This window comes from Eptesicus fuscus, chromosome 25 (genome assembly GCF_027574615.1).
Source record: "Eptesicus fuscus isolate TK198812 chromosome 25, DD_ASM_mEF_20220401, whole genome shotgun sequence".
NCBI lineage: Eukaryota > Metazoa > Chordata > Mammalia > Chiroptera > Vespertilionidae > Eptesicus > Eptesicus fuscus.
The window spans coordinates 12,775,039-12,799,352 of record NC_072497.1 but is presented as its reverse complement, the minus strand read 5'-3'; the positions used below and the strand labels follow the sequence as shown (position 1 = coordinate 12,799,352).

At 51.3% G+C, this 24,314-nt stretch overlaps 3 protein-coding genes across 6 annotated transcripts in view; all 3 read left to right on the top strand.

Annotated features, from left to right (window-relative positions):
- CYFIP1 (cytoplasmic FMR1 interacting protein 1) overlaps positions 1-1,250 on the top strand; it is a 33,615-nt gene extending 32,365 nt beyond the window's left edge. For all 3 annotated transcript variants that reach the window (XM_054713249.1, XM_054713250.1, XM_054713251.1), the window contains one exon: positions 595-1,250. In XM_054713249.1, the coding sequence (XP_054569224.1) occupies positions 595-759 (165 nt within the window). In that variant the 3' untranslated portion in view covers positions 760-1,250. The remainder of the gene's footprint in view (positions 1-594) is intronic.
- Positions 1,251-3,265: 2,015 nt separating this feature from the next.
- LOC103304004 (TERF1-interacting nuclear factor 2-like) lies at positions 3,266-5,320 on the top strand. Its single transcript, XM_008160957.3, is given in 7 exon segments — positions 3,266-3,833; positions 3,981-4,088; positions 4,169-4,270; positions 4,350-4,457; positions 4,542-4,638; positions 4,855-5,165; positions 5,168-5,320. Coding segments are annotated over 7 exon segments (1,071 nt in total). The 5' UTR covers positions 3,266-3,641.
- A 4,010-nt stretch (positions 5,321-9,330) lies between these two features.
- Positions 9,331-19,626, top strand: NIPA2 (NIPA magnesium transporter 2). 2 transcript variants are annotated; one of them, XM_008160955.3, is made up of 6 exons: positions 9,331-9,556; positions 12,473-12,698; positions 14,005-14,061; positions 15,124-15,214; positions 16,281-16,441; positions 18,748-19,626. In XM_008160955.3, the coding sequence occupies exons 2-6, from the start codon at positions 12,560-12,562 to the stop codon at positions 19,377-19,379; spliced, it is 1,080 nt and encodes a 359-aa protein (XP_008159177.1). In that variant the 5' UTR covers positions 9,331-9,556; positions 12,473-12,559; the 3' UTR covers positions 19,380-19,626. The 2 variants fall into 2 exon arrangements, with proteins under 2 accessions (XP_008159177.1, XP_054569299.1); XM_054713324.1 differs by having other exon boundaries at positions 9,549-9,611.
- The last annotated feature ends 4,688 nt before the right edge of the window (positions 19,627-24,314 follow it).

Here is a 24,314-nt window from a genome sequence, read left to right as displayed (position 1 = left end):
TCCATCCCTGCACATAAGGTGCCGCCGAGTGAAGCTTCCCTTTCATTCTCAAAATGCATCGTCATGCCGAAACCGGTGTGGCTCAGTGGATAGAGCGTCGGCCTGCGGACTGAAGGGTCCCGGGTTCGATTCCAGTCAAGGGCATGTACCTTGGTTGCGGGCACATCCCCAGTAGGGGGGTGTGCAGGAGGCAGCTGGTCGATGTTTCTCTCTCATCGATGTTTCTAACTCTCTATCTCTCTCCCTTCCTCTCTGTAAAAAATCAATAAAATGTATATATTTTTTAAAAAGGCATCGTCATGAAATTGGAGAGTCGAGCAGTCTGACCGTGAAAGTGCCAAGTCGCCCATTTTTATCCTCTTCGAGGTTCTTGGGTCTGTGTCCCGATGTGGAGCCTCATGGGGCCTGCGCTCATGCCCTGGCCTCCCGCCTGGTCTCCTGGCTTGCTCTGTGGTCGTCGGAGTGTGCTTTTTGGCTGCCCTTTAGATCTTTTTGTCTTTCTCATTTTCTGAAATGTTTGTCATTAAATTCTCGGAAACACGCAGACATTATCTATTTATCTACGTACCTATCGCTCTCATTTCCCTGTTGCAGCCTTTGAAGAAGATGGTGGAGAGAATTCGCAAGTTCCAGATCCTTAACGACGAGATCATCGCCGTCTTGGACAAGTACCTGAAGTCGGGCGACGGGGAGAGCTCGCCCGTGGAGCACGTGCGCTGCTTCCAGCCCCCGATCCACCAGTCCCTGGCCGGCAGCTGAGGACCTGCCGAGCCTGCGGCCTGCGCGGGGAGTCCCGGTCCCGCTGCGTCTGTAACTGTAGGGCATGTTCTTGTCACAAGCCAGTGAGATTTGTAGGGACTATTTGCCAGTGTCCTGGTACCTGTGAAAGGGCACTTTTCGATCGGAAAGCCTAAATTTATAAAATCGACTTATTTTTCTAGCCTAAAATTGTCTATGCTTTTGGTAATTAGGAAGTCTGAGACTGTCGGCTGCCGATTGCTGCCTTCCCATTCTTGCATTTATTTTCTGTTTTCCTGTGTAATGTCCAAGTGCCGCCGGGGGCATCCCTGTATTCCTCGGCAAGGGGTCAGAGACGTTCAGGGAAAGATTCATGAACTTCAGCAAGGGAACATGGATAGCTAATTGTAATAAAAGTCGTTACCAATTAGAATGGAAGTTAATGATTCTTTAGCTTTTGTTAGGCCTTTTGCTAATGGTCTTTTATGAATTAAAGTCATTCTTTCCTTCTCTATTTGTGTCAATTCTTTAAGAAAATAGTGAACTTGACTCCTTGTTTCTACTAAATCCACTTGTAACAACGTCTAATTTGCGAGGGATGATTTAAAGCAGACGTCCTCAAACTACGGCCCGTGGGCCACATGCAGGTGTTTTTGCCGTTTTGTTTTTTTAATTCAAAATAAGATATGTGCAGTGTGCATAGGAATTTCTTCATAGTTTTTTTTTTAAACTATAGTCCGGCCCTCCAACGGTCTGAGGGACAGTGAACTGGCCCCCTGTTTAAAAAGTTTGAGGACCCCTGATTTAAAGGATGTAGAAATGAAAGGAATGGAATCTCCTTGCTTTCCTTCATGTGCTGTGACCACCTGTGTGTGTGGGCTTGGACAAGGCACTTTGTCTGCTTATCTGGGCCCTTGGAGTCTGAGTCTCGGCCACCATGGCCTGGGAGAAGGGGCAAGTTATCTGTGTCTGTGGACACAGCACCGACTCCAGGAACCAGGCACGTGCTACTGGAAATGCAGGGTGAGATGTTCCCTGTGCCGCTCGACATGGAAGTGTTTTCTTGATGTGAACTGCTAACCTTGGGACCGACCCGCATTCTGATGGAGGCAGTGTCTGTCCTCAGCGCTTAGTGAAAGTCTAGAATCTCATGAAAAAAATGACTGTGATGATGACCTAACTCAGATTCCTGCGTTTTAGCAGTGTTAGAAACCAAACCAAAGGTAGTAACCACTTATGCAAAACACAAGTGCTCTAAGATGCTAATTGAACCTCTTGCTTATATGCTCAACCACTGAGCCACACTGGCAGGGCCCAATAGAAAAATTAATGGAACAGAATAGAAGGTGTAATAGACCCAAATCCAAAGATAAAATTTTTAAAAATATATTTTATTGATTTTTTTACAGAGAAGAAGGGAGAGGGATAGAGTTAGAGGGATGAGAGAGAAACATCCATCAGCTGCCTCCTGCACACCTCCCACTGGGGATGTGCCCTGTACTTACTACACGAACCTCAGCCAATTCCTTTGCAAACACGATCCTCTGCTACCCTCTTGCGGCCATTCAAGGAATGACACCTTGTGCTTCTGTCCGTGGTGCTGAAACCCCAGCTATTGCCCAGTGAACACGAGGAAAAATTCTACCGGGTGGGGGGAGAAAGAGAAAAAAAAAAACACACCCACAAAATCATCGAGGCTGTCCAGGGCGGCAATCATTTTTATTTATTTATGATTGGACTGAAGCCACGGGTCTGGATTGTGCACCCCTTCCCGCCCCAGCCCTACAAAGGGAGCCTTGGCTGCTGCACTGACATCAGGAAGCTGTGCGTTCACGATGTCAGTCCGTAACCTAGAAGCTGCCGTCAGTACCTCGGAGGCCGCCATTATTGAGGCAGCCAGTCCGTACAGCGAGGTGCTGGGAGTGTCGCGAGACTCAGCGTCCTCGCGAGAGGCCGCCATTTTGGGGCATGCCGTAACATGGAAGCCGCCATTATTGAGGTGTTCCGTACGGGGGAAGCCGCCGCTAACGAAAGCGGCCAGTACCAAACAGGACGCTCTTAATGAGGCAGCCAGTAACCTGCAGGCCGCCAAGTATGGAGGCAGCCGATGCCTTGGGGGCTAGCATTATTGAGGCAGCCAGTACCCTGGAGGGCGCAATTACTGAGGCAACCAGAGGCCTGGAGGCGGCCATTATTGAGGCAGTCCGTACCCTGAAGGCCGCCATTAATGAGGCAGTCATTCAGTTCCGGGAGATGCAGCTCCGGGTGGAGGTCTGGGATTTAAGGAATTTCCGTGGGTGATGATGATGGTGGAGAGGACAAGCCGTATGATCCCGCTGTACAGAATAGAAAGTCAAGCCCCCAAGAGAGGGACGTGACTTCTATGCACGTTCGCCAAGAACCGCAGGGCCGGGAGGGCCCTGACCGGCAGTGAAGGGGCCTCGCTACCGCCGAGGATCTGACGGAGCGGGCGGGGCGGGGCCGGCCGCCGGGGCGGGGCTTCCGGACGCGCGCTCACGTTCCCCCGCCTCCGGGCGGACCCCTTGGTTTTCCATTATCGCCTTCTCCGGGGCAAGAAAAACTGGTGGCACGGCCGGAAGCGCGGTAGCCCTCGGGTTCGAGACAACGGCGCCGTTTAAGGGAGAGCGAGCGTCCTGGTACCATTGGAGCCGCTAGGTTCTTCACCCGGGCTCCGGCCCAAATTGGAAAAAAACCTACAAAGTCCTGGCGGCCTATAGAAGGGCGCTGAGGACCGCGAAGCTTACGGCGCCCGAGCCTCGGCGGTCCACCGGAAGCCCCGCCGAGCCTCTGCGGTCCACCGGAAGCCCCGCCCCTGGGCGGGGCCAGAGCGCCTCTCGGAGGAAACAACCGAAGTCCTGCCCCCGCGGCGGAGCGCGCCTGCCATGGCTGAGCCCCCGGGCGCAGGCTCCGCCGCCCTGCGCTTGGCTGCCGCTGCCAGCTGGAGAGTCGTGCGCGGACGCTACGTGGAATATTTCCCGCGAGTGTTGGAGTTTCTGCGGTCCCTGCGCGCTGCTGCTCCCGGCTTGGTTCGCTACCGCCACCACGAGCGCCTGTGTATGGGCCTGAAGGCCAAGGTGTTAGAGCCACTGGGACCGGGAACGCGCCGAGGGGAAGGGGCGGGGTGCAAGGATCAGACGGGACCGGCCGCTTGTGGGGTGGGAGCGGCTGCGAAAGGGAAGCCCGCTCCGAAGTGGGAATTCTGAGCCCAGCCGCCTTTCCAGGTGGTGGTGGAGCTGATCCTTCAGGGCCGGCGTTGGGCCCAAGTCCTGAATGCCTTGTATCTCCACTTTCCAGTGTCTGGACCTGCTGTCGTGCGGGACCCCAAAGCTGTGAGTCATCCCTGGAACAGTCCCCACCCACCGTTAATCCTTGGTGCCCCTAATTTGTCTGCCTTCTTTGCCTTCCACAGACAGAGCAGGATCTGAAGGTCATCTCAGAGGCACGGGAAGCCTTTCACCGGCAGGTAAAGCTGCTGGCTGAGGCCCCTGAGGATTTGGATTGGAAGTTGCTGGTGAGACTAACTAATTTTGGAAGCTGTGACGTGGCTTTCTTTTCTAGTCCTTTTCTGACCAGCTTTTTTCTGTCTGCAGGAACTTGAACAAGAGTATGGGGAGCCCTTTCTGGCTGCTGTGGAAAAGCTGTTTTTTGAATACTTGTGTCGGCTGGAAAAAGCACTGCCTACCCCACAGACACAGCAGGTTTTCCTAGGGCAAAGCACAGAGGGCAGAGAGTGGGGTGGTTGGATCCAGGCTGTGGTCTCCATGCTCTCTCCTTGCCCACAGCTTCAGGATGTGCTGAGCTGGATGCAGCCTGGGATGTCTGTCACGTCTTCCTTTGCTCTGAGCCAATACAGTGTGGACATGGGGTGGCCACTTCCAGGTACCAGGGCCATCTTGAGAGATTGGGAATTTGGGGGTGGAATATGTAGCCTGAGATCTTTTGAGACAGCCAGCCCATTAGAAGGATTACATGGGCTTGAGACCCAAGAAACCCAAGGATTACATGGGCTTGAGACCCAAAAATTCCTAATTTTTCCAGACTGAGTTTACGTGTTACTGTCTGTTCTCTTTATAAGGAACATTCTTTTCTTTTTAGAGTGCTCTGTTACTAACCCAATGAACATGTCAGAGCCCATGGAGCCCAGTCCTCCTCAGCAACCAAGACCAGCACTCCATCAACCTGCGCCAAAAACCAGCCCCGCCCCACCCCTTCCTCAGGGACCAGCCTCAAGAAAGCACCCAGAACCTCTGGCTGCCCACCACTTCAATCTGGCCCCTCTGGGCCAGCGAAGAACCCAGGCCCCGTGGGCATCCAGGAGGGTAGGCCACGCGGAGCCCCCCACAGTCATGCTGTTCCCCTCTCGGAATCTGAGTTCACCCACCCAGGTCATCTGTCAACCCAGAACAGGAAAGAACAAGGGACACGCATAGCAGTTCCAGCAGGTGATGGAGGCACAGAAGCAGCCTCCCCTGGGAAGTCCAGGAGTCCGTCCCAGACCCTGGGCGGAAGGACTGTGAAGGAGAGCCCAGGTGACGTGTCCGCCTCGGAGCAGAAGGAGTGAGTGGAACCGTTGCTTCTTTCCTTGCACATTCCTTGCCTTCTTCCCCTTCATCCTATCTTCTTTGCTTGTTCCCACCCCAGGAATTGCTGGGACTGCTCCATGGAGCCTCTGAGATTGTATTCTGAGTCAGGACTGGATCAGACAGCCTCCTCTCTTGGGACTCTTGAGGGCCTGTGTTCATCTAGAAGAGTACTTTGATTCTGGTTTCCTTCTTGCAGTGTGTCCTCCATCTCTGTGCAGCCCTGTCATTACCAGAGGGGACTTGGTTTTGGACTCTGATGAGGAAGAAAATGGCCAGAGTGGAGGAATGGTGAGTAGGGAGCAACAGAAAGCTGGGGAAAGAAGGGGATGGGGCAGAACAACACGGAAACCCATGCTACCTGAATATAGAGGGCTTGGGCTGTTTCAGATGACAGGATCTCCCTGCTCCCTTCTCTGCAGGAGTCTCTGGAAAACTATGAGAAGACAACGTTTGACACCCTAACCCCCACCTTCTGTGAATACCTCCCCTTTTATAGTCCCAGTGCTGTGTCTGCCCCTTCCCATGACCATATAGACCCTCTGATAGGACCAAAATGCCATCTCATCTTGCCTGTCTCCTTCCTCCTCACTTCTACAGGCCATTTAGTGGGGATAAAGTGGAAGCCCAGCCTTGGGCCGCTTGACTCTATGGCCCCAAATTACTTTGTGATGCTTGATCATTAAACTTTGGATTTGTTAAAACACTGTGTTGGTATGAGGGAGGGGGATGAAGGCTGCTATAAGGTCAGTGTAAGTCATTCCTTAGAAACATGACTGGACTCTCCAGGGCTAAAAGAATCCCTTTGCCCTTTACTTCCCTTGGAAAGTGTTCAGGTGTATCAGAAAAATTACCAGGGCTGAGAACCTGGTTGAGAAATTTCCTTTTGCTATTCTGAAAATATCTGTATGTCCTGATGCCAGAATCTATACTCTGTAAATTTTCATACTGCCAGGTCATCGGGAGGCGGGTGGGTGGGGTGGTAGCACTTGAATGGAGATGCTTCATGGGAGAAGTACTCCCTGTCCTTGACTCCACTGGATCAGTGCAATCTCCACTTTTCCTGAAAAGCCCGGGTAGTAGAGGGCGACCACGTGCCTCAGGGGACATGCCAAGTGGGGGAGCCGTTTTCCTTGAGGAGCAGGTGAGCTGGGAGGCGGTGACAGGACCCCCCCTTTCCTCCACGCCCTCCAGAGGGGCAGCTGTGGGGTCCGTGCCCGTGAGCGTCCTGAGATCCTGGGCGGGAGGGAAGTCCCTCCATCAGGGACAATGAGATGTGCAAGCATGTGTCCTCCAGGCGGACTTGGCTCCCTCTGGTTTGGAAGCGGAGCCGGGGATTTCCGCCTGGGAGCTCAGCACCGCGGACAGAGACTTGGCGGCTCTCATGTTGTTTCTTGAATGGCCACAGGAGGACAGCAGAGGATCATGTTTGCACAGGAATTGGCTGAGCACGTCCTGAGTTCTAGGGTAATAAGTCTACAGATCTGTAGACGTGTACACTGTAATCAGTAACTTACTTGAAGGACATCATATATATGTTATACATGTTTTATTCTGGGGTACTATTTGAAATAAATCGTGCATATGTAACTAGAAGTTTTTAACTAGGCACTGATACATGAGTATATCCTATATCATCCTATAAAATAAAAGGCTAACATGCAAATTGTCCCCACTGGCAGGAGTTAGACCGACCTGGACTTAGATGTGCAATGACCAGCAGGGGGCAGCGAAGAACATGGTGGGCATCAGCGACAAGGCACTGGCAGTGGGCAGCAGTGTAGGCACTGCCAGCACGATGGGCCTTGCTCGATGAGAGCAGGACTGGTGGGATGGTGGAACAGGTGAGCGGGCGGCACCAGGCCAAGGTGGGTGCCCTGCGAGTTGCCCCACAGATGGGCCCTGATTGCCGGTCAGGCCTAGGGACCCTACCTGTGGACAAATTCCATGCACTGAGCCTCTAGTACACATATAAACTTCTTTATTGGTATCTATATTTATCTCCATACATACAAACACCAGTGTCTGGTGAAAAATGGCACTGACACATATATTAGCTAGATATTGTGTTCTTTTTTGTTTTATGTTTTGCTTGTTTGTTTTGTTAATTCTCACCTGAGGATATTTTTCCCGTAATTTATAGAGAGAGTGGATGGAGGGGGAGAAAGAAAGAGAAATATGGATGTGAGAGAGACACATTGACTGGTTGCCTTCTGCCATTTGCCCCGACCAGGACCTGGGATCACTGGTTTAACGTTTTTTGTTTGTTTGTTGTTTGTGGTGTTGGTGGTGGGGTAGGGTGTGCGTGTGTGCCTGTTAAAGCTCAGATACTGGGGTTTCATAGTAAATTTACTGAATTTTAACACGAACTAAGGAAATACTTGTGCACACTCTCACCTTTGAGAATCACAGCTTTATGGTAATAGTCTGCTATAAATTTTATGCAGAACGTAAAAACAAACAAACCTGCAATTATTCCCGGATTCCTACCAAAAGAGCCCTAACCTGAGCCCCACCCAGCCCCAAGCACTTGGCCTCACCTCTGTTCCCCAACTGACTAGGGCCCCCCGCCCCCCAGCAATTGGTCCAGCCCTCCTGCTTTCCCAAACACGCCCCGCCCACAGCCCTGGTCCAGCCTGTCCCTGTTGTCTGCCACCCCCGCATATCCGGGATCAGGTCTAGTTCCGCCCAGTAGCACTTGGTCAGCCCACAGCCCTGGTCCAGCCTATCCCTGTTGTCTGCCACTCTCCGAATCTCTAGGATCTGGTCTAGTCCCGCCTCCAGCACTTGGTCCCGCCCACGGCCCTGGTTCAGCCTCTCTGCGTTGTCGGGCACACAAACACATTTTTTTTTTCCCCCGTTCACTTTTCCAGCCTATCGGCGTTGCCTGCCACCCCCAAATATCCGGGATCAGGTCTAATTCCGCCCCATAGCACTTGATCCCGCCTATAGCCCTTGCCCAGCCTATCCGCATTGTCCGACACGTAGTTGGTCCCGCCCAATCGACATTTCCAGCCTATCGACGCTGTCCGACTACCACGGATATCCGGGATCTGATCTAGTCCCGCCTCCAGCACTTGGTCTCGCCCTTATCTCTTATACAGCCTATCCGCGTTTTCATCCACCACCGAATATCCTGGTCCTGATCTAGTCCCACCTCCTACACTTGGTCCCGCCCATTACGCTGGTATAGCCTTTCCTCATTCTTAGACACCCATTTGGTCCTGCCCAATCCACTTTTCCAGCCAATAGGCGCTGACGAACAACCCCGGACATCCGGGCTCTGACCTAATCCCGCCTCCTGCACGAGGTCCCACCCATAGCCCTCGTTCAGCCTATCAGCGTTGTCTGCGACACCGGATATCCGGCCTCTGATCGAGTCCCGCCTCCAGCACTTGGTCCCGCCTATAGGCCTGGTCCAGCCTATCCGCGTTTCTGACACCAATTTGGTTCCGCCCAATTGACTTTTCCAGCCTATCGACGCTGTCCAACAACCTGGGATATCCGGCCTCTGATCTAATCCCGCCTCCAGCACAAGGTCCCACCCACAGTCCTGACCCAGCCTATCAGCGTTGTCCGGCACCTCAGATATCCGGACTCCAGTATAGCCACGCCCGAGAACTTGGTCCCGCCTCTCCGCGTTCCCAAATACTCTTCCTTCCCGGTCCCGCTATAGCCCCGCCCCTGGCCCGCTGAGTGACGGCTTCCGTAAGGGATCCCTAAGGTCGCTGCTTAAAGAGTAGTTTCACACACTGACCGCGCATGGGCGTTGGCATTGTAAGCGACACACAGTACTTAGATTTTGATCACTTGGTAGGCGAACGTCATCTTACAAAATATTGCTTCCCATACTTGTCCCCTCGGCCCGCCCATTCCCACCAAGCCCGCTAATCAGGGCCTGGTAAAGAAACCGGAAGTCGACACGACAGCCCGCGGGTGGGGGCGGGGCCTTCGCCGGGCTGCACTGAGTCTGCGCGTGCCGCCCCCTGCGTCATTCGGCCGCGCCCAGGTCCTGCTCTTCCGCTTGGCGCGGTCCCTGGTACGAGCGGGCGGTTGCCGGGACTGGAGTTTGTCCCGGGCTCCTTGCCCTCGGGGCTCCCCATGGAGGAGACGGCGCGCCCGGCTGCAGCCCCGGATGCTTGCACCTCCCACTGGACGGCGACGGAGGCGCTGGCCGCGCGAGCGCAGGGGAGGTCGGCCCCCTCGGCCTGAGTGAGGTGAGCGGCGGTGACCCGAGGGGAAGCCGCGCCGCGCCGTCGGCCTGCCCACGGGGTGAGGCCGCCGCTCGGAGACGGGGCGGGCGGGGACTCCGTGGCTCCTGCCTGCCCTGGGACGCCGCGCCGGCCTGTTCTGGGTGGAAGCGGGTGTTTCCTCGCACCCGGCCTCGAGGAATCTCCCCGGGACGGGGCGCCGTGAGGGGCACGGACACCTGGCGTGGGCGCGCGTCCCTCCGGTCCCTCGAGGAGTCGCCTTGGGCGGGGAGCGGTGGCGGGGGGTTCTCGCTGCTGCCGAGACAGCCGGAGTCGTCGGCTGACGCGTTTGCGACGAGGCTGTCGGAATCGCCGAAGTTGGTTATAAAGTCACCGGATCCCCTTTCCCGCTCCACACGGAACTCGAGAGACGCTGAGTCTTGTGTTTGTTTAGCCTCTTCACTCGCTTTTTCAGTTCGTCTAATACAAAGCTGCTTTTAGTTCTGTTACTCGAAATCCTCTGCATGCCATGTGCCCAGATAGTCCTTTTTTTTAGGAGTAAGAGGAAAAATGAGAGACTAAAGATTTGTTTCATGGAGGCGAGGAACCAGATTTTTTAAAATTTCTTTATTGATTTAGGTATTACATATGTGTCCTTATTCCCCCATTACCCCCCTCCCCAAAGAACAACCTGCACTCATGCCCTCACCCCCCTGTTGTCTGTGTCCACTGGTTAGGCTTATATGCATGCATACAAGTCCTTTGGTTGATCTCTTCCCCCTTACCCCCACCCGAGGAACCAGATTTTTTACCCTTAGGAACTGGTCAGACTTTTTTTCCTAGTTCCGTGTTTTCTTCTTTCCTGGCCGGAGCCAGTCTGCCAGGGTTTAAAAGTTCAGATGGCAATAAAGGGTATGTATTACTTGCTAGGCAATGAGAGCGGAGTCATCTCTACCGCTTCGGCCTTTTTTTTATCTTTTCATAAGAGAGAGCATAGTAAACCTGTACGTGAGTTAAAACCTTAATTTATAGCGAACCTTGCCCAGTTAGGGTTGGAGACTTAGGTTAGGCTCTGCAGTGTTGACAAGTGCTCCTTTTAAAAACAATTAGCCAGATGAGAGGTTGGACAACTCAGAGCTGTGGACACGGAGCTGACGTGTGGATGGAGAACTCTGCAGTGTCCCCTGGCGCGGGCGGCGTGGAAGTGGAGTCTCGTTGACACGTGGGGTCCGAGTGGGGCTGTGGGCTTTCTTTGGGGTCCTCTGCATGCGCCTTCACCTCTGGGAGGGCTGGTTTCTTTGGCTGTAAGGTGAGGGGTAATGATACTATCTTCTCATTATCGAATGGATTGGAAATAATGTGTATCGGTCCGGGGAACAGTGCCCCCGAAGGTGTTCAGTCACAGTGGCTCTTGCTATTCGGCAGAAGCCACGAGGTAAGAGAATGGCAGGCGTTTTTAGGGTACGTGTATTGCACAAGAGTCCCCAGCTGTGGGTCCCTGCCCACCCTTGCTCACTCAGTGTCGGCCACGGTGGCCCTCTTCTTATTTGTTTGTTAACCCTCCCCGAGGATATTGTTCCCACTGGTTTTTAGAGGGAGTGGAAGGGGCTGAGGGAGGGAGGGTGCCGGGTTCAAGCCTGACGCCCAGGTTCGTGGCCTTGACTGGGAACCGAACCTGAGACCCCTCCGTGTGCAGGAGGGTGCTCTAACCACTGAGCACCCGCCCGGGCTCCATGGCCTTCCTTTTATATGGAGCTGCCTGCCTGCCCAGGGCCCAGTGCCTTTGCGCTTGCTTCTCTCTCGGCGCTGTTTTCCGTCTCTGTCCGACTTGGCTCAGTGTTACCACCTACTTCACTAGGCCTCCTAGTCCACATCCTTAAGGTACAAACCTCCAAGCCAGCTCCCCACTGCCCTTCACAGAAGCTTGACTTCTCAGCATAGCGTTTGCCACATGAACCACAGGGACAGCTGCGGGTGCGGTGGGTATGGGGATAGGGGCCTTCACCCCAGTCCTGAGCGGAATGATGGGCAGGTCATCTCTGGCTTAGGAACCTGGTTGAAGTGGAACTTAGCAAGTATTTTTGTTGCGCTGTCTTTACACCTGCCCCCTGTAGCTGATCCTAAGAATAAAAACGCCTGTCTGCTCAAGTCGCCATCCTCATCACAAAATAATGTCAGCTCTGTCTTCTCCCCGCACCCAACCCCCCACCCAAATAGGCCAGATGAGAAATTACTATAAGCTGATGTCCATGTGGGTTTCTGAGAAGAAAATGTAGGGGTGAGAAATTTTTGAGTTTGTTTATATAGACTATCCCAAAGGACACGTTTGTGACATTAGTGAATGTGTTTATGAACTAGATGTGTGTATTTATGCCTGACTTTTATTTTGTAGAACTTTTTTTTCTTGGAAGCTTAGTTTTGTCACTGTGGACAGTCAGTTAAGATTGGAAACATTTTAAAAATATGAAACCAGAGTTTATAAAATCAATGTAGATATTTTCTAAGGTCCACTCTCTTAGCCACTTACTAATGTACAGGACAGCATTGTTAAATATAGTCCCCATGCTGTACATCACACCCCCAGGACTGACTTATCACTGGGAGTTTGTAACTTTGGCCCCTTCGCCCATCCCACCACCCCCTAGGCCCCTACTGGTACCCCCACTTTGTTCTCTGGTCCCATGAGTTCGCCAGCTGGAGGGAAGCCTGGGTCCTGGGTGCCAGAGGGAAGCCGGTGCGGGCAGCGGGGGAAGGAGGGCCTACAAACGTCATGCATCGGCCTCTAGCGGCTTTATATTACGGTGCCATCGTCTCCGCACCGAGCGCATGGCTTTGATCGTGGTGAACAACAGGGTGTCCTCTGTGAGAGGGAAGTGGGCTCCGTGTGGGTTGGGCATGTGCTGTCCTGATCATCCCATGAGGATCTCGTTTTGCCTCCTGCAGGTTTGAAAACCGCATCCTCGCCTGCAGCACCAGCATCGCAGTCCTGTGATCCATGTGACTCCCGGCACCTCTTCCACAGCAAACGAGATGAGCCCGGGGCGAGGAAAGTATGACTTCTGCATCGGTCTGGGGCTGGCCATGAGCTCCAGCATCTTCATCGGAGGGAGCTTCATTCTGAAGAAGAAAGGCCTTCTTCGACTGGCCCGCAAAGGCTCCATGAGGGCAGGTAGGGCCTGCCCCGGGGCCGCTGCCGGGCACCCGTGGGGGTGCTCAGGCTGGGCCTGCAGAGCCCGCCTCTTCCTCCCTCGTGGGTGTGGTCAACACCGCCAGCTGCAAGAGCTGTAAATGTTTATGGAGAGTCAAACCAGTTTCTAAACAGGAAAATAAGCGAGAAAATGTCAAGATGAGTAAAATACTCCTGCGGTTATTACCAAACTGGGAATAGGGACCAGTGGCCGCTGAGCACTCGGCCCTTTCTCTAACCCTTGTGGTGTCTGCAGAGCAGGCGTGGGGTCTGAACCGGAGAGTCCTGTCGAAGGCGGGGCTTTCCTCTGTGACAGGAGAAACTGGGTTTTTACCTTGGGCTTTGTTCCTGATGACAGGGCTTCCCTGGGTTGAAGAGTCCTCCGTCAGTGAACTTCTGAAGGGCGGGGGCGGGTGTCTCCCCAGTTCCTGCTGACAGGAGACCCTGGGGGACCCTGGTGTGGCGGGACCCCACTCTGGCCTGGGCACTCGTGACAGTTGCCAGGGTTGTGTGACATCTGGTCACGTTCTGCCTTCAGCCTCCGAGGCAGCTCTAAATCCGGTTCTGACCTCCGGTGACCTCCTTTGGCAGTAAAATACCACCTCCCCGTTTCCGGTGCCGTCGCCATGGCTAGCCCTGAGCAGGCAGCTGACACTGAGTCTCCGCTGCAGTTCCGTGGGCAGAGGAGACAGACTGGCCTGTGCTGCTTGAGCAGGTTGCCCCTCACTCCTGGTCAGTCCCAGGAGGGCACTCGCCCTGCAGGAGACACTGTCTGTCGGTGCCTCGTTTGCACGTTTCCTGATGGCGGTGGCTCACCTGCCACTTGCTGATTGTGTTGCTTTGGTTGGGAGGAAAGTTGGGTGAAGAGGCAGGAGGAGCGCAGTCTGGGCAGTAAGGGACCTCCTTTCTCCAAGGTCACCGCTCAGATGTGGGGTGACCATTCCTAAATGACTGGTCTGCTGGCAGACTAACCCTTCAGAAGTTGGGCTACTTTTTACTGGCTCATTTTGTTTACTAAAGCTGCGTGAAGACAAGGAAGTATAAGATTGATTTAATCCCTTCGCTCAACAAACCTAAACATTTTTAATATATTGATGACCCTCACATCCTCTTTTCTTGTATAATCTTAAATATGTTATCTAAGATATCCCTTTATAGACGATGGAAACTTTATTCAAAGCAGTAGTAATTAACATGAGATTTTAAAGTCTGTCGTTACTGATAGTTGTCGTAAGTTTGTGGACATCTGATAATTTCCCAAGGAAGTGAAATGTTGTTTCATCCACAGGTCAAGGTGGCCATGCGTATCTTAAAGAGTGGCTGTGGTGGGCTGGACTGCTCTCAAGTATGTATGGAGACTGTTTCAAGGAAATGTTGTCGTTGTATACTGAATGTTTGCAGATACAGTTACAGTTTCATATTACTAGCAAATTTTAAAACTTTAACCTTTTGCACTCGGATGTCGAGTGTGACTCGACACGGTTAGCATCTGTAGCAGCTCTTTTTATACTCTTTGAATGTATCAATAATTTGAAATACAAAAAAAAATCCAAATAAATAAGTTTGTATGAAAAGAAACTCCAGTTTTTTATTCTACTGTCGCGCTTTGTAAAATCTGGGGTATTTAAAAATTAAATCCCGAGTAGAATAAAGGAATCGAGAAAAAAAGCAAGCGAGTGCAAAGGGTTAAAGTCCTATTTAAAATATATATTTAGCCCTAGCTGGTTTTGCTCAGTGGATAGAGCAAACTATCACCTTGCAGACTGAAGGGTGGCGGGTTTGATTCCAATCAAGGGAATATGCCGGGTTGCAGGCTCGATCCCTAGTGTGGGACAAGCTGGAGGCAGCAGATCAATGTCTCTTATCATTGATGTTTCTATCTCTCTCTCCCTTTCCCTTCCTCTCTGAAATCAATAAAAATATGTTAAAAAATATACACATACATATTTATACTAGAGGCCTGGTGCACGAAATTCTTGCACTGGGTGGGTGTCCCTCAGCCCAGCCTGCGCCCTCTCACAGTGCTGGACTCCTCGCTCCAAAAGATTTTGTAAGACTCGGCCAAGGATATGTTTTTATTGGTTTTTTTTTTTATTTTATTTTTTGTTAATCCTCACCCAAGGATAGTTTTCCAATTTTTCTTTAGAGAGAGTAGGAGGGAGGAGTGAGAGAGAGAGAAACATCGCTATGAGAGAGAGACATTGATTGGTTGCCTCCCTCACACACCCCAGCTGGGCCAGGGATCCAGCTTGCAGCCCAGGTAAGTGGTAAGAGCCAGTGGGAATGACGTGAGAAGCACTGTCACGTCACGCTTAGTGCATGCAGGTGTGTGTAAGTGAATGCAGGTTCTCCATGGTGAGTAGCTGTGCTCCTGTCTGAGAGTTTTCTTTTGTTGTCCATCTCCAAGTGGGAGCCGGTGAGGTGGCCAACTTTGCCGCGTACGCCTTTGCCCCGGCCACCCTCGTGACTCCGTTGGGAGCGCTCAGCGTCCTAGTCAGGTAAGGACACTGCTGCACGAGAGAACAGCAGTCAGTGTGTCCGACCGGGATGTACTCAGTAGCGTCCGTGTGATTTACACGTAACCCTTGAGAACTGCTAAATGGCTGTCGTAATTTGCTTTAAAAGGTTATCTTCTGTGGATAGGCAAGGTGTCCATTTGTGGGGCAAAATGCTTTCATGCTTTGTCTCTGTGTGTTCAGAGCCAGCACTAGTTTGACTCTGATTTGAACTTGTTAAAATTCCAAGCTGCACTTGTCACTACGGTTGTCATCTGACCCATGTGCACGTGGTGGGTGAGTAGGTTTCTGTACCAATGACAGATGGTCATTGATGGGGCAGGAAATGTGCCTCTGAGACTGGCCGGGTGCTTGCCTGGAAGGAGCAGTCCCAGACTCGTCGAACAGCTGACCCCACATGTGTAAGGAGGAAGCCTGGATTCTGGCTACTGTTCCCAAAGTTGATTGACAGGGATTTGTATCCTTCTGCCCCACCACCCACAAGATTTGTGTGTGTGTGCGCGTGTATGTGCATATACTGTATATGAAGATATGGTGTATGTCTTTGATCCTTATTTTTGTGTATATGTTACCATTATTATGTTTATACGTTTATATTGTATTTGGATAAAACTAGCTATAAAGTATTTAAACTTGACAACAGGCAAATCATATAGAATTCAATGAACATCTAAGAAGGCTGCTTCCATGAGTAAGGACAGATTAAAGTTGAGTAAATATTAAGCATTGGCTTGAACATAGATTCTTGAGTAGGATATAAATTCTTACATGGCTCCATTTATTGTAAGTTTCATATTGATTTCCGACAGCAAGCAGCCTGAAATGGTTGCTGTACCTGTGTAGTGTGTGGTGAAGCAGGCGTTTCCCTAGAAACTTCCATTTTATGGTTGGAGACATTTTCTCTACCTTGACCGAAAGCCAGAATGTTTATAAACTCACCGTGTTTCAGTTCGAGTTCCGTTATTCGAAATCAGAATTGTGTTGCTGTTTAAAAATGGGAAAAGTAGCCCATTGTTCTAACCTTATCCACCTCCCCCGCCCCCTTTAGTGCCATTCTCTCCTCCTCCTTCCTCAATGAAAGGCTGAACCTTCACGGGAAGATCGGGTGCTTGCTGAGCATTCTGGGCTCCACAGTGATGGTCATCCACGCGCCGAAGGAAGAGGAGATCGAGACTTTAAACGAGATGTCACACAAGCTCGGGGACCCAGGTCAGAAAAAAACAAAAGCTTCATTAGTCTTACTGCCTTTTCACTCTTTATTTTTTAAATTTTAATCCTAACTTTAAGCCTTGGCTGGTGGTTCAATGGTTAGAGTGTCGGCCCGCACATTGGGGGGTTGAGGGTTTAATTCCCGGTCGAGAGCACATACCTGGGTTGCAGGTTCAGTGTTTGGCCCGGGTCAGGGCGCCTGTGGGAAGCAACCAATTGATGCGTCTCTCACATCAGTGTCTCTTTCTCTCCCCTCCACCCTCCCTTCCACTCTAAATAAATCAATGGGAAAAATGTACTCGGGTGAGGACTTAAAGGAAAAGTTACGTGTATACAAAGAGGCAGATTGTTCTGCATGGCTGGTTACTTCCTCGGCTGCAGGCATTATCTCTGACATCTCTTACTTGTTGTATCTGTCTGGTTTTCCTTAAGTGATTTGTTTACATTATCAGTACATAATTTTTATCCTCAGCTTAGACATACAACTTGTCGATTACTTTTTCTTGGTTTTCGTATTTAAGTGGAGTCCGTATACAACATTAGGTTAGTTTTGTGTGCACGGTAGCGTGGTCTAACATGCACATACATGCCTTAGGGTGTGGTGGCCACACTGAGTTGAGTAACCGTCACTCGCAGACTTACCGCTTCCCTTCACCCTCCCCTCTGGCAACCAGTCCCTCTGGCGTGACTTTTCCTTTCTTGTTTTGAGTTTTCCCTGAGCAGATAGTGATCTCGTCTGCTTAGTTTTCTGTGAAAATGAGTCCATCCATCCGGAATGCTCACTCAGGGGTCTGATTCTCTGTCAGTAATCTCAGACACTGAGTTCTTCTTGCTGTTTCAGCTCCAGGGAACCTCTCCCAGAGCCTGCTGGCCTCACACTCAATGCTGTCTGGGGGTCACCCTGGTTTCCTTCATCAGCATCCGGGATCCCTGTCACTCCTGCTTTTCCCTGGACCTCTTGTTCCCTGAATCCTGGGTTTGCCCCTCCTTCTGGTGAAGCCACTTTTGCAGGAGGCGCAGAGGCACAGAAGAGAGGGCCTTTTTGAATCCGCGCTCATATCCAGATATCTCTCGTCTACCTTGTCTCTTCACTTGCTTGCCGACCAGCCAGACACAGTTGATCCTTTATCTTTGTTTTATATGTAATCAGTCATTTGACTTGGGAACCTGTTAAGGTATCCTCTTGGCGCTCACTGTCTGGAATTTGCCTACGTGTGGGTCAGTTTTTATCCATTGTGCTGGGTAGTTGGCGGTCTGTTTTGTTTTGTCTTTGTTTTTGTAGCACACAAAAATATTTATTTTGCAAGAGCCACACAAACAAAAATAAATAAATGTTGCCTAATGGGGAGGGAATAGGGAGAGGTTCTGGTGCTAAAAGAAAATAAACAACTAGATAACCTTTTTTTAAAAGGAAGATTTAAAATCAGACCTTGAAGAAGTCCAGGGGGCAGGCGTGTGTGAGCTGTGGGGTAGGAGCATGTCTGACTGGAGCAGAGGGTATTTACAGCAGAGGGGAAGTCAGGCTCGAGGGGGAAGGCGGGATGAGATGGTGAAGGTCTGCAAAGCCCGACAAAGGACCTGAAATCAGGCTGACGTGGGTAAGAGAGGCCTGGAAGGAACTGAGCCGGGAAGGCTGTGGTGAAGGTGCACTCATGTCAGAGTTGGCGGAATCTGTTTAATCTTCTGACTGGAGTGTGATGAGTGCTGTTGCTGGGGCAGCAGCAGAAGCTGGTATTTTGTTTATTTGTTTTAAAATGTATTTTTATCGGTTTCAGAGAGGAAGGGAGAGGGAGCAAGAGAGAGAAACATCAATGATGAGAGAGAATCATGGACCGGCTGCCTCCTGCACGCCCCCTGTTGGGGATCGAGCCCGCAACCCAGGCACGTGTCCTTGACCAGAATCAAACCCGGGACCCTTCCGTTCACAGGCCAACGTGCTCCACTGAGCCAAACCAGCTAGGGCAGAAGAAGCTGTTTTTATTGTAGGGCCACCCCTCGCCTTCCTATTGAGTTAATATTTTGTTTTGGCTTCTCAGTTTCCTTTTAGTGTTTAAACATTTGACTAAATATAACTTGTGTTGCCCGGCCGGTGTGCCTCAGCAGTTGAGTGTCGACCTATGAACCAGGAAGTCACTGGTTCAGTTCCTGGTCCGGGCACATGCCTGGGTTGTGGGCTCAGTCCCCAGTAGGGGTTGTGCAAGAGGCAGCCAATTTCTCTCTCCTTGATGTTTCTATCCCTCTCCCTTTCTCTCTAAAAAACAAAAATTAGTAAAGACATAAACATAACTTGTCTTTGCCTCCTCCAGGTTTTGTGGTCTTCGCAACACTTGTGGTCATTGTGTCCCTGATACTCATCTTCGTGGTGGGGCCCCGCCATGGACAGACGAACATTCTCGTGTATATCACCATCTGCTCTGTGATCGGAGCGTTTTCGGTCTCCTGTGTGAAGGGCCTGGGCATAGCGATCAAGGAGCTGTTTGCTGGCCAGCCTGTGCTGCAGCACCCCCTGGCCTGGGCCCTGCTGCTGAGCCTCCTCGTCTGTGTGAGCACGCAGATCAACTACCTGAACAGGGCTCTGGACATATTCAACACCTCCCTCGTCACCCCCATCTACTACGTCTTCTTCACCACCTCCGTGCTGACCTGCTCGGCCATTCTCTTTAAGGAGTGGCAGGACATGCCTGTGGACGACGTCATCGGCACCTTGAGTGGCTTCTGCACTATCATCGTGGGGATATTCTTGTTGCACGCCTTTAAAGACGTCAGCTTTAGTCTTGCGAGCCTTCCCGTGTCTTTCCGAAAAGATGAAAAAGCGATGAATGGCAATCTCACCAATATGTATGAAGTTCTTAATAACGAAGAAAGTTTAACCTGTGGGATTGAACAGCACACTGGGGAGAATGTCTCCCGAAGAAATGGAAATCTGACAGCTTTTTAAGAAAGAAAGAATCAAAAGTTGATAATTGTTATAAAGTGAACTTGAGAGTCAGAATGTGTCGGAAAAACCAGTATTCTCAAATAATGTTCTCTAGAGACAATCTTTTTTAAGGTTTCACTAATTTGGACCAAGAAATTACTTTTCTTATATTTAAATGATGGTAGCTCACTAAAATAACCTCAGTACCTGCCAATTTTTGTTAACATTGTATTATTGTAGCGGTATTAAAATTTTTCTTTCACCAAAATCTAAGTGCACTAATGATAGTTTTACGTCTGTAAAAATGCTTTATTTTTTTTCATTGGGGATGAAAGTCCGACGCGTATACATTTGTTATCCCCACTTTCATCAGTCCCTGCCCGTCTTAGGTCATTTTTATTTTTAAAAAAGAACAAAGCCCGGCTGGTGTGGGTCACCGTTTCGATTCCCGGTCAGGGCACATGCCTAGGTTGCAGGTTCAATCCCCGGTCGAGGGGTATGCAGGAGGCAGCCGATTCGTGATTTGCTTTCATCATTGATGTTTCTATCTCTCCCTCTCCCTCTCAGAAATCAATAAAAACATTTTAAAAAAATAAATAAAGAACAAAGATATTATCCTTGGATTTACCTACAAAGTGACTCCTGTCTGAGGAATTAATTCTGAAATTAAGAAAAGAATCGTCTGAATTACTGACGACAACTCGTTTACACAACACAGAGTAGTCACAGAGCACTTCTCCCCATGACTTGTCGCTGCACAGAGAGGGCCTTCCTGGGTGGCACCTTTCCTGGTGAGAAGCCAGGGCACCTGCCTCTGTCCGGCTGCCCAGCGAGTTCCTCCTCCCGTTACTCTGATCCCTTCCGACCTGGACCTTGACTACATCCGCTCTTGTACTTCCCAGTGTGTTTTCATAACGAGTCCTTGCCCTTTAGATCTTCTCACAACTCTGGGAAAGAAAGAAGACTAAGACAATTTTTTAAATCTAGCTCATCTATACTAATAAAAAAGTAATATGCTCACTAGACTGGGAGACCTGGACATCCTTCCGGACAAAGCCACGGTGGTGGGGCCGAGGCAGAGGTGGTTAGGCGCGATCAGGCTGGCAGGGGGGCAGGCAGGGAAGTTGGGGCCTATCAGGCCACCATGGGGGGCAGTTGGGAGTGAGCAGGCTGCAGGGGGGACATTTGGCAGCAAGAAGGCTGGTGGGGGGCAGTTGGGGGCGAGCTGGCTAGCAGGGGGGCAGTTGGGGGCTATCAGGCTGGCAGGGGGGAAGTTGGGGTGATCAGGCCAGCAGGGGGACAGTTAGGGGTGATCAGGCTGGCAGGCAGAGTGGTTGGGGCAACAGGCAGGCAGGCAGGTGAGTAGTTAGGAGCCAGTGGTCCCAGATTGCGAGAGGGATGTCTGACTGCTGGTTTAGAGTCCAACATCCCCCAAGGAGTCCCAGATTGGAGAGGGTACAGGCCGGGATGAGGGACACCGCCCCCCCATGCACAAATTTTGTGCACTGGGCCACTAGTATTATAATAAAAAGACAAATTGAAACAAAGTTCTTTGTAAGTCTGAGTGTTTAAGAACAAACTGAAAGATGTTTGTAAAATCTGATTGCCTTCCAGTCATTGTACTTGGCTAATGAGTTCATTTAAAAAGCCCTGGCCAGTGTGGGTCAGTGGTTGAGCTTCGACCTAGGAACCGGGGGGTCGTGCGGTTCCATTCCCGGTCGCGGCACATGCCGGGTTGTGGGCTCCATGCCCAGAGTGGGGCGTGCAGGGGGCAGCCGATGGACGTTTCTCTCATCATTGGTATTTCTCTCTCTTCCCCTCTGAGATCAATAACAGATTTAAACAAACAAACAAAATAAACCCACAAACAAACAAAATAAAAACACACAACCATTTTGAAAGCCCAGCAAGCGAAATGGCAAGTACTCATATGTTGACATATCTGCGATTTGATATGTATACTATTTTGTTGTATTGCCGACAAGCTCCACAACTTCCTGTCACATTTTCTCAAGGCGTTAACATTGTAGATATTTTTACGCCTAAAAATGTCGAGTTTAGTGCCCAAAAAAAGGGCACTTGCGGGAAGTTTGACTTCATTAATAGTAAGTCCATCAAGGGGGAAAAATGGGTATTATTAACCGCGATACCTGGTAAAACACCAGTTTTGGGTGATTATGTCGCCGTCTTGTGGACACATCTGGAATTGCACTGTCTTTTGAAACTTTTTGAAGCCTTCCCAAAGGAGAGCTACAGAAAAGCGACAAGTATACACAGAGATCTCTATCCGTGAGCAATCTGAAATCACCCGTGTGATACCCTGTGACGCCTCCAAATATTTTAAATTTTGTTCTCCCACATACTTCAGGGGCAATTTCCTATAAACCAGGGCGTCCTCCTGCACAACCCTCAGAATCGGGAAGTTCACGCTGATGCGTCTGTGCCGCCCAGTCCTCTGGCGGGATTCAAATGTCGCCCTTTGTCCCAGGAATGCCCTTCGCAGGTGGCCAGAGACCCCCCCCCCCCCCTCACCGACTTACACCCTCTTCCCGTGAGAGGCGCACTCTGCGTTGAGTCTTCATCTCTCGCCAGTCCTCGTCCTCGCACCTTTTACAGACTCGAGTGCTTAACACTCTGCTGAACCAGCCGGTACAAATGTACGGAATCAGGGACCCCCTAGGCTCCAGAGACGCCCCCCGGAAAGTAACCAGAACCGGGGACGTAGCCAAGTCCCCCAGGACCTCCGAACCGCAAGTGTTCGGGAGCTGGGGTGACCCCTCCGCAGGGGTGGATCAAACCCAGGACACCCTCAGAGCAAATGCGGTGTTTACCCTGAGTTAATGCGGTGTGAACCCTAAGTTAACAGAGTTAACAGCCCACAGCCAAGGAGTCTTTCTTCCCCGGCGCAGCGATTACACGTGGGTGCGCCCGGCCGGTGAGGCCCAGTGGTTGAGCTTCGACCTGTGAATCAGGAGGTCTCAGGTCTGATTCCTGGTCCGATGCCCGGGCTGGGGGCTCCATTCCCGGTGTGGAGGTGCAGGAGGCAGCCGATTCTCACCGTGGGTGTGTATCCCCCTCCCTGAAATCAATAAAAATGTGTTATCTTCTTTTAGAGAGAAAAAACAGTGGCGGCTGTGCCAGTTTGCAGGGCTGCGGGTGGGGCCTGCCTGTCAGGTGAGGGGCAGGGGCCGGAGGCCTGGGAGGTGCACTTCAGGAGGCAGAGGAACTAGGGTCTCGGGAGGACCCTGTCCTGGGGCCGCCTGACCGCGGCTGCTGGTTCACAGGCTGAGGGCGAGGGTTCGAGTCCCTCCCGCAGGCCCCGGAGCCTCTGATTTTCAAGCAAACGTTCCTTTTGTCTCTGTTCTTTGGAGCTTTGGCTGCAGAGGAGACCATTAAAACCACCCACGCCCTCCGGCCGGTGTGGGTCAGTGGTCGAGCTTCGACCTAGGAACCGGGGGGTCGTGCGGTTCCATTCCCGGTCGCGGCACATGCCGGGTTGTGGGCTCCATGCCCAGAGTGGGGCGTGCAGGGGGCACCCGATGGACGTTTCTCTCATCATTGGTATTTCTCTCTCTTCCCCTCTCAGATCAATAACAGATTTAAACGAAAAAAACCCCAAAAAACAAAATAAAAACACACAACCATTTTGAAAGCCCAGCAAGCGAAATGGCAAGTACTCATATGTTGACATATCTGCGATTTGATATGTATACTATTTTGTTGTATTGCCGACAAGCTCCACAACTTCATGTCACATTTTCTGAAGGCGTTAACATTGTAGATATTTTTACGCCTAAAAATGTCGAGTTTAGTGCCCCCAAAAAGGGCACTTGCGGGAAGTTTGACTTCATTAATAGTAAGTCCATCAAGGGGGAAAAATGGGTTTTATTAACCTAGATACCTGGTAAAAAACCAGTTTTGGGCGATTATGTCGCCGTCTTGTGGACACATCTGGAATTGCATTGTCTTTTGAAACTTTTTAAGCCATCCCAAAGCAAAGCTACAGAAAAGCGACAAGTACAGCACAGAGATCTCTATTCGTGAGCAATCTGAAATCACCCGTGTGATACCCTGTGACGCCTGCAAATATTTTAAATTTTGTTCTCCCACATACTTCAGGGGCAATTTCCTATAAACCAGGGCGTCCTCCTGCACAACCCTCAGAATCGGGAAGTTCACGCTGATGCGTCTGTGCCGCCCAGTCCTCTGGCGGGATTCAAATGTCGCCCTTTGTCCCAGGAATGCCCTTCGCAGGTGGCCAGAGACCCCCCCCCCCTCTCACCGGCTTACACCACCTTCCCGTGAGAGGCGCACTCTGCGTTGGGTCTTCATCTCTCGCCAGTCCTCGTCCTCGCACCTTTTACAGACTCGAGTGCTTAACACTCTGCTGAACCAGCGGGTACACATGTACGGAATCAGGGACCCCCTAGGCTCCAGAGACGCCCCCCCGGAAAGTAACCAGAACCGGGGACGTAGCCAAGGCCCCCAGGACCTCCGAACCGCAAGTGTTCGGGAGCTGGGGTGACCCCTCCGCAGGGGTGGATCAAACCCAGGACACCCTCAGAGCAAATGCGGTGTTAACCCTGAGTTAATGCGGTGTGAACCCTAAGTTAACAGAGTTAACAGCCCACAGCCAAGGAGTCTTTCTTCCCCGGCGCAGCGATTACACGTGGGTGCGCCCAGCCTGTGAGGCCCAGTGGTTGAGCTTCGACCTATGAATCAGGAGGTCTCCGGTCTGATTCCTGGTCCGATGCCCGGGTAAGGGGCTCCATTCCCGGTGTGGAGGTGCAGGAGGCAGCCGATTCTCACCGTGGGTGTGTATCCCCCTCCCTGAAATCAATAAAAATGTGTTATTTTCTTTTAGAGAGAAAAAAAAGTGGCGGCTGTGCCAGTTTGCAGGGCTGCGGGTGGGGCCTGCCTGTCAGGTGAGGGGCAGGGGCCGGAGGCCTGGGAGGA

What these genes read in the sequence shown, in the direction of transcription:
- NIPA2 (XM_008160955.3), top strand. Translation starts at nt 12,560, where the DNA reads ATGAGCCCGGGGCGAGGAAAGTATGACTTCTGCATCGGTCTGGGGCTG. An exon ending in CAAAGGCTCCATGAGGGCAG is followed by an intron (nt 12,699 to 14,004) that starts GTAGGGCCTGCC and finishes TTTCATCCACAG; the next exon opens with GTCAAGGTGGCCATGCGTAT. An exon ending in GTGGGCTGGACTGCTCTCAA is followed by an intron (nt 14,062 to 15,123) that starts GTATGTATGGAG and finishes TCCATCTCCAAG; the next exon opens with TGGGAGCCGGTGAGGTGGCC.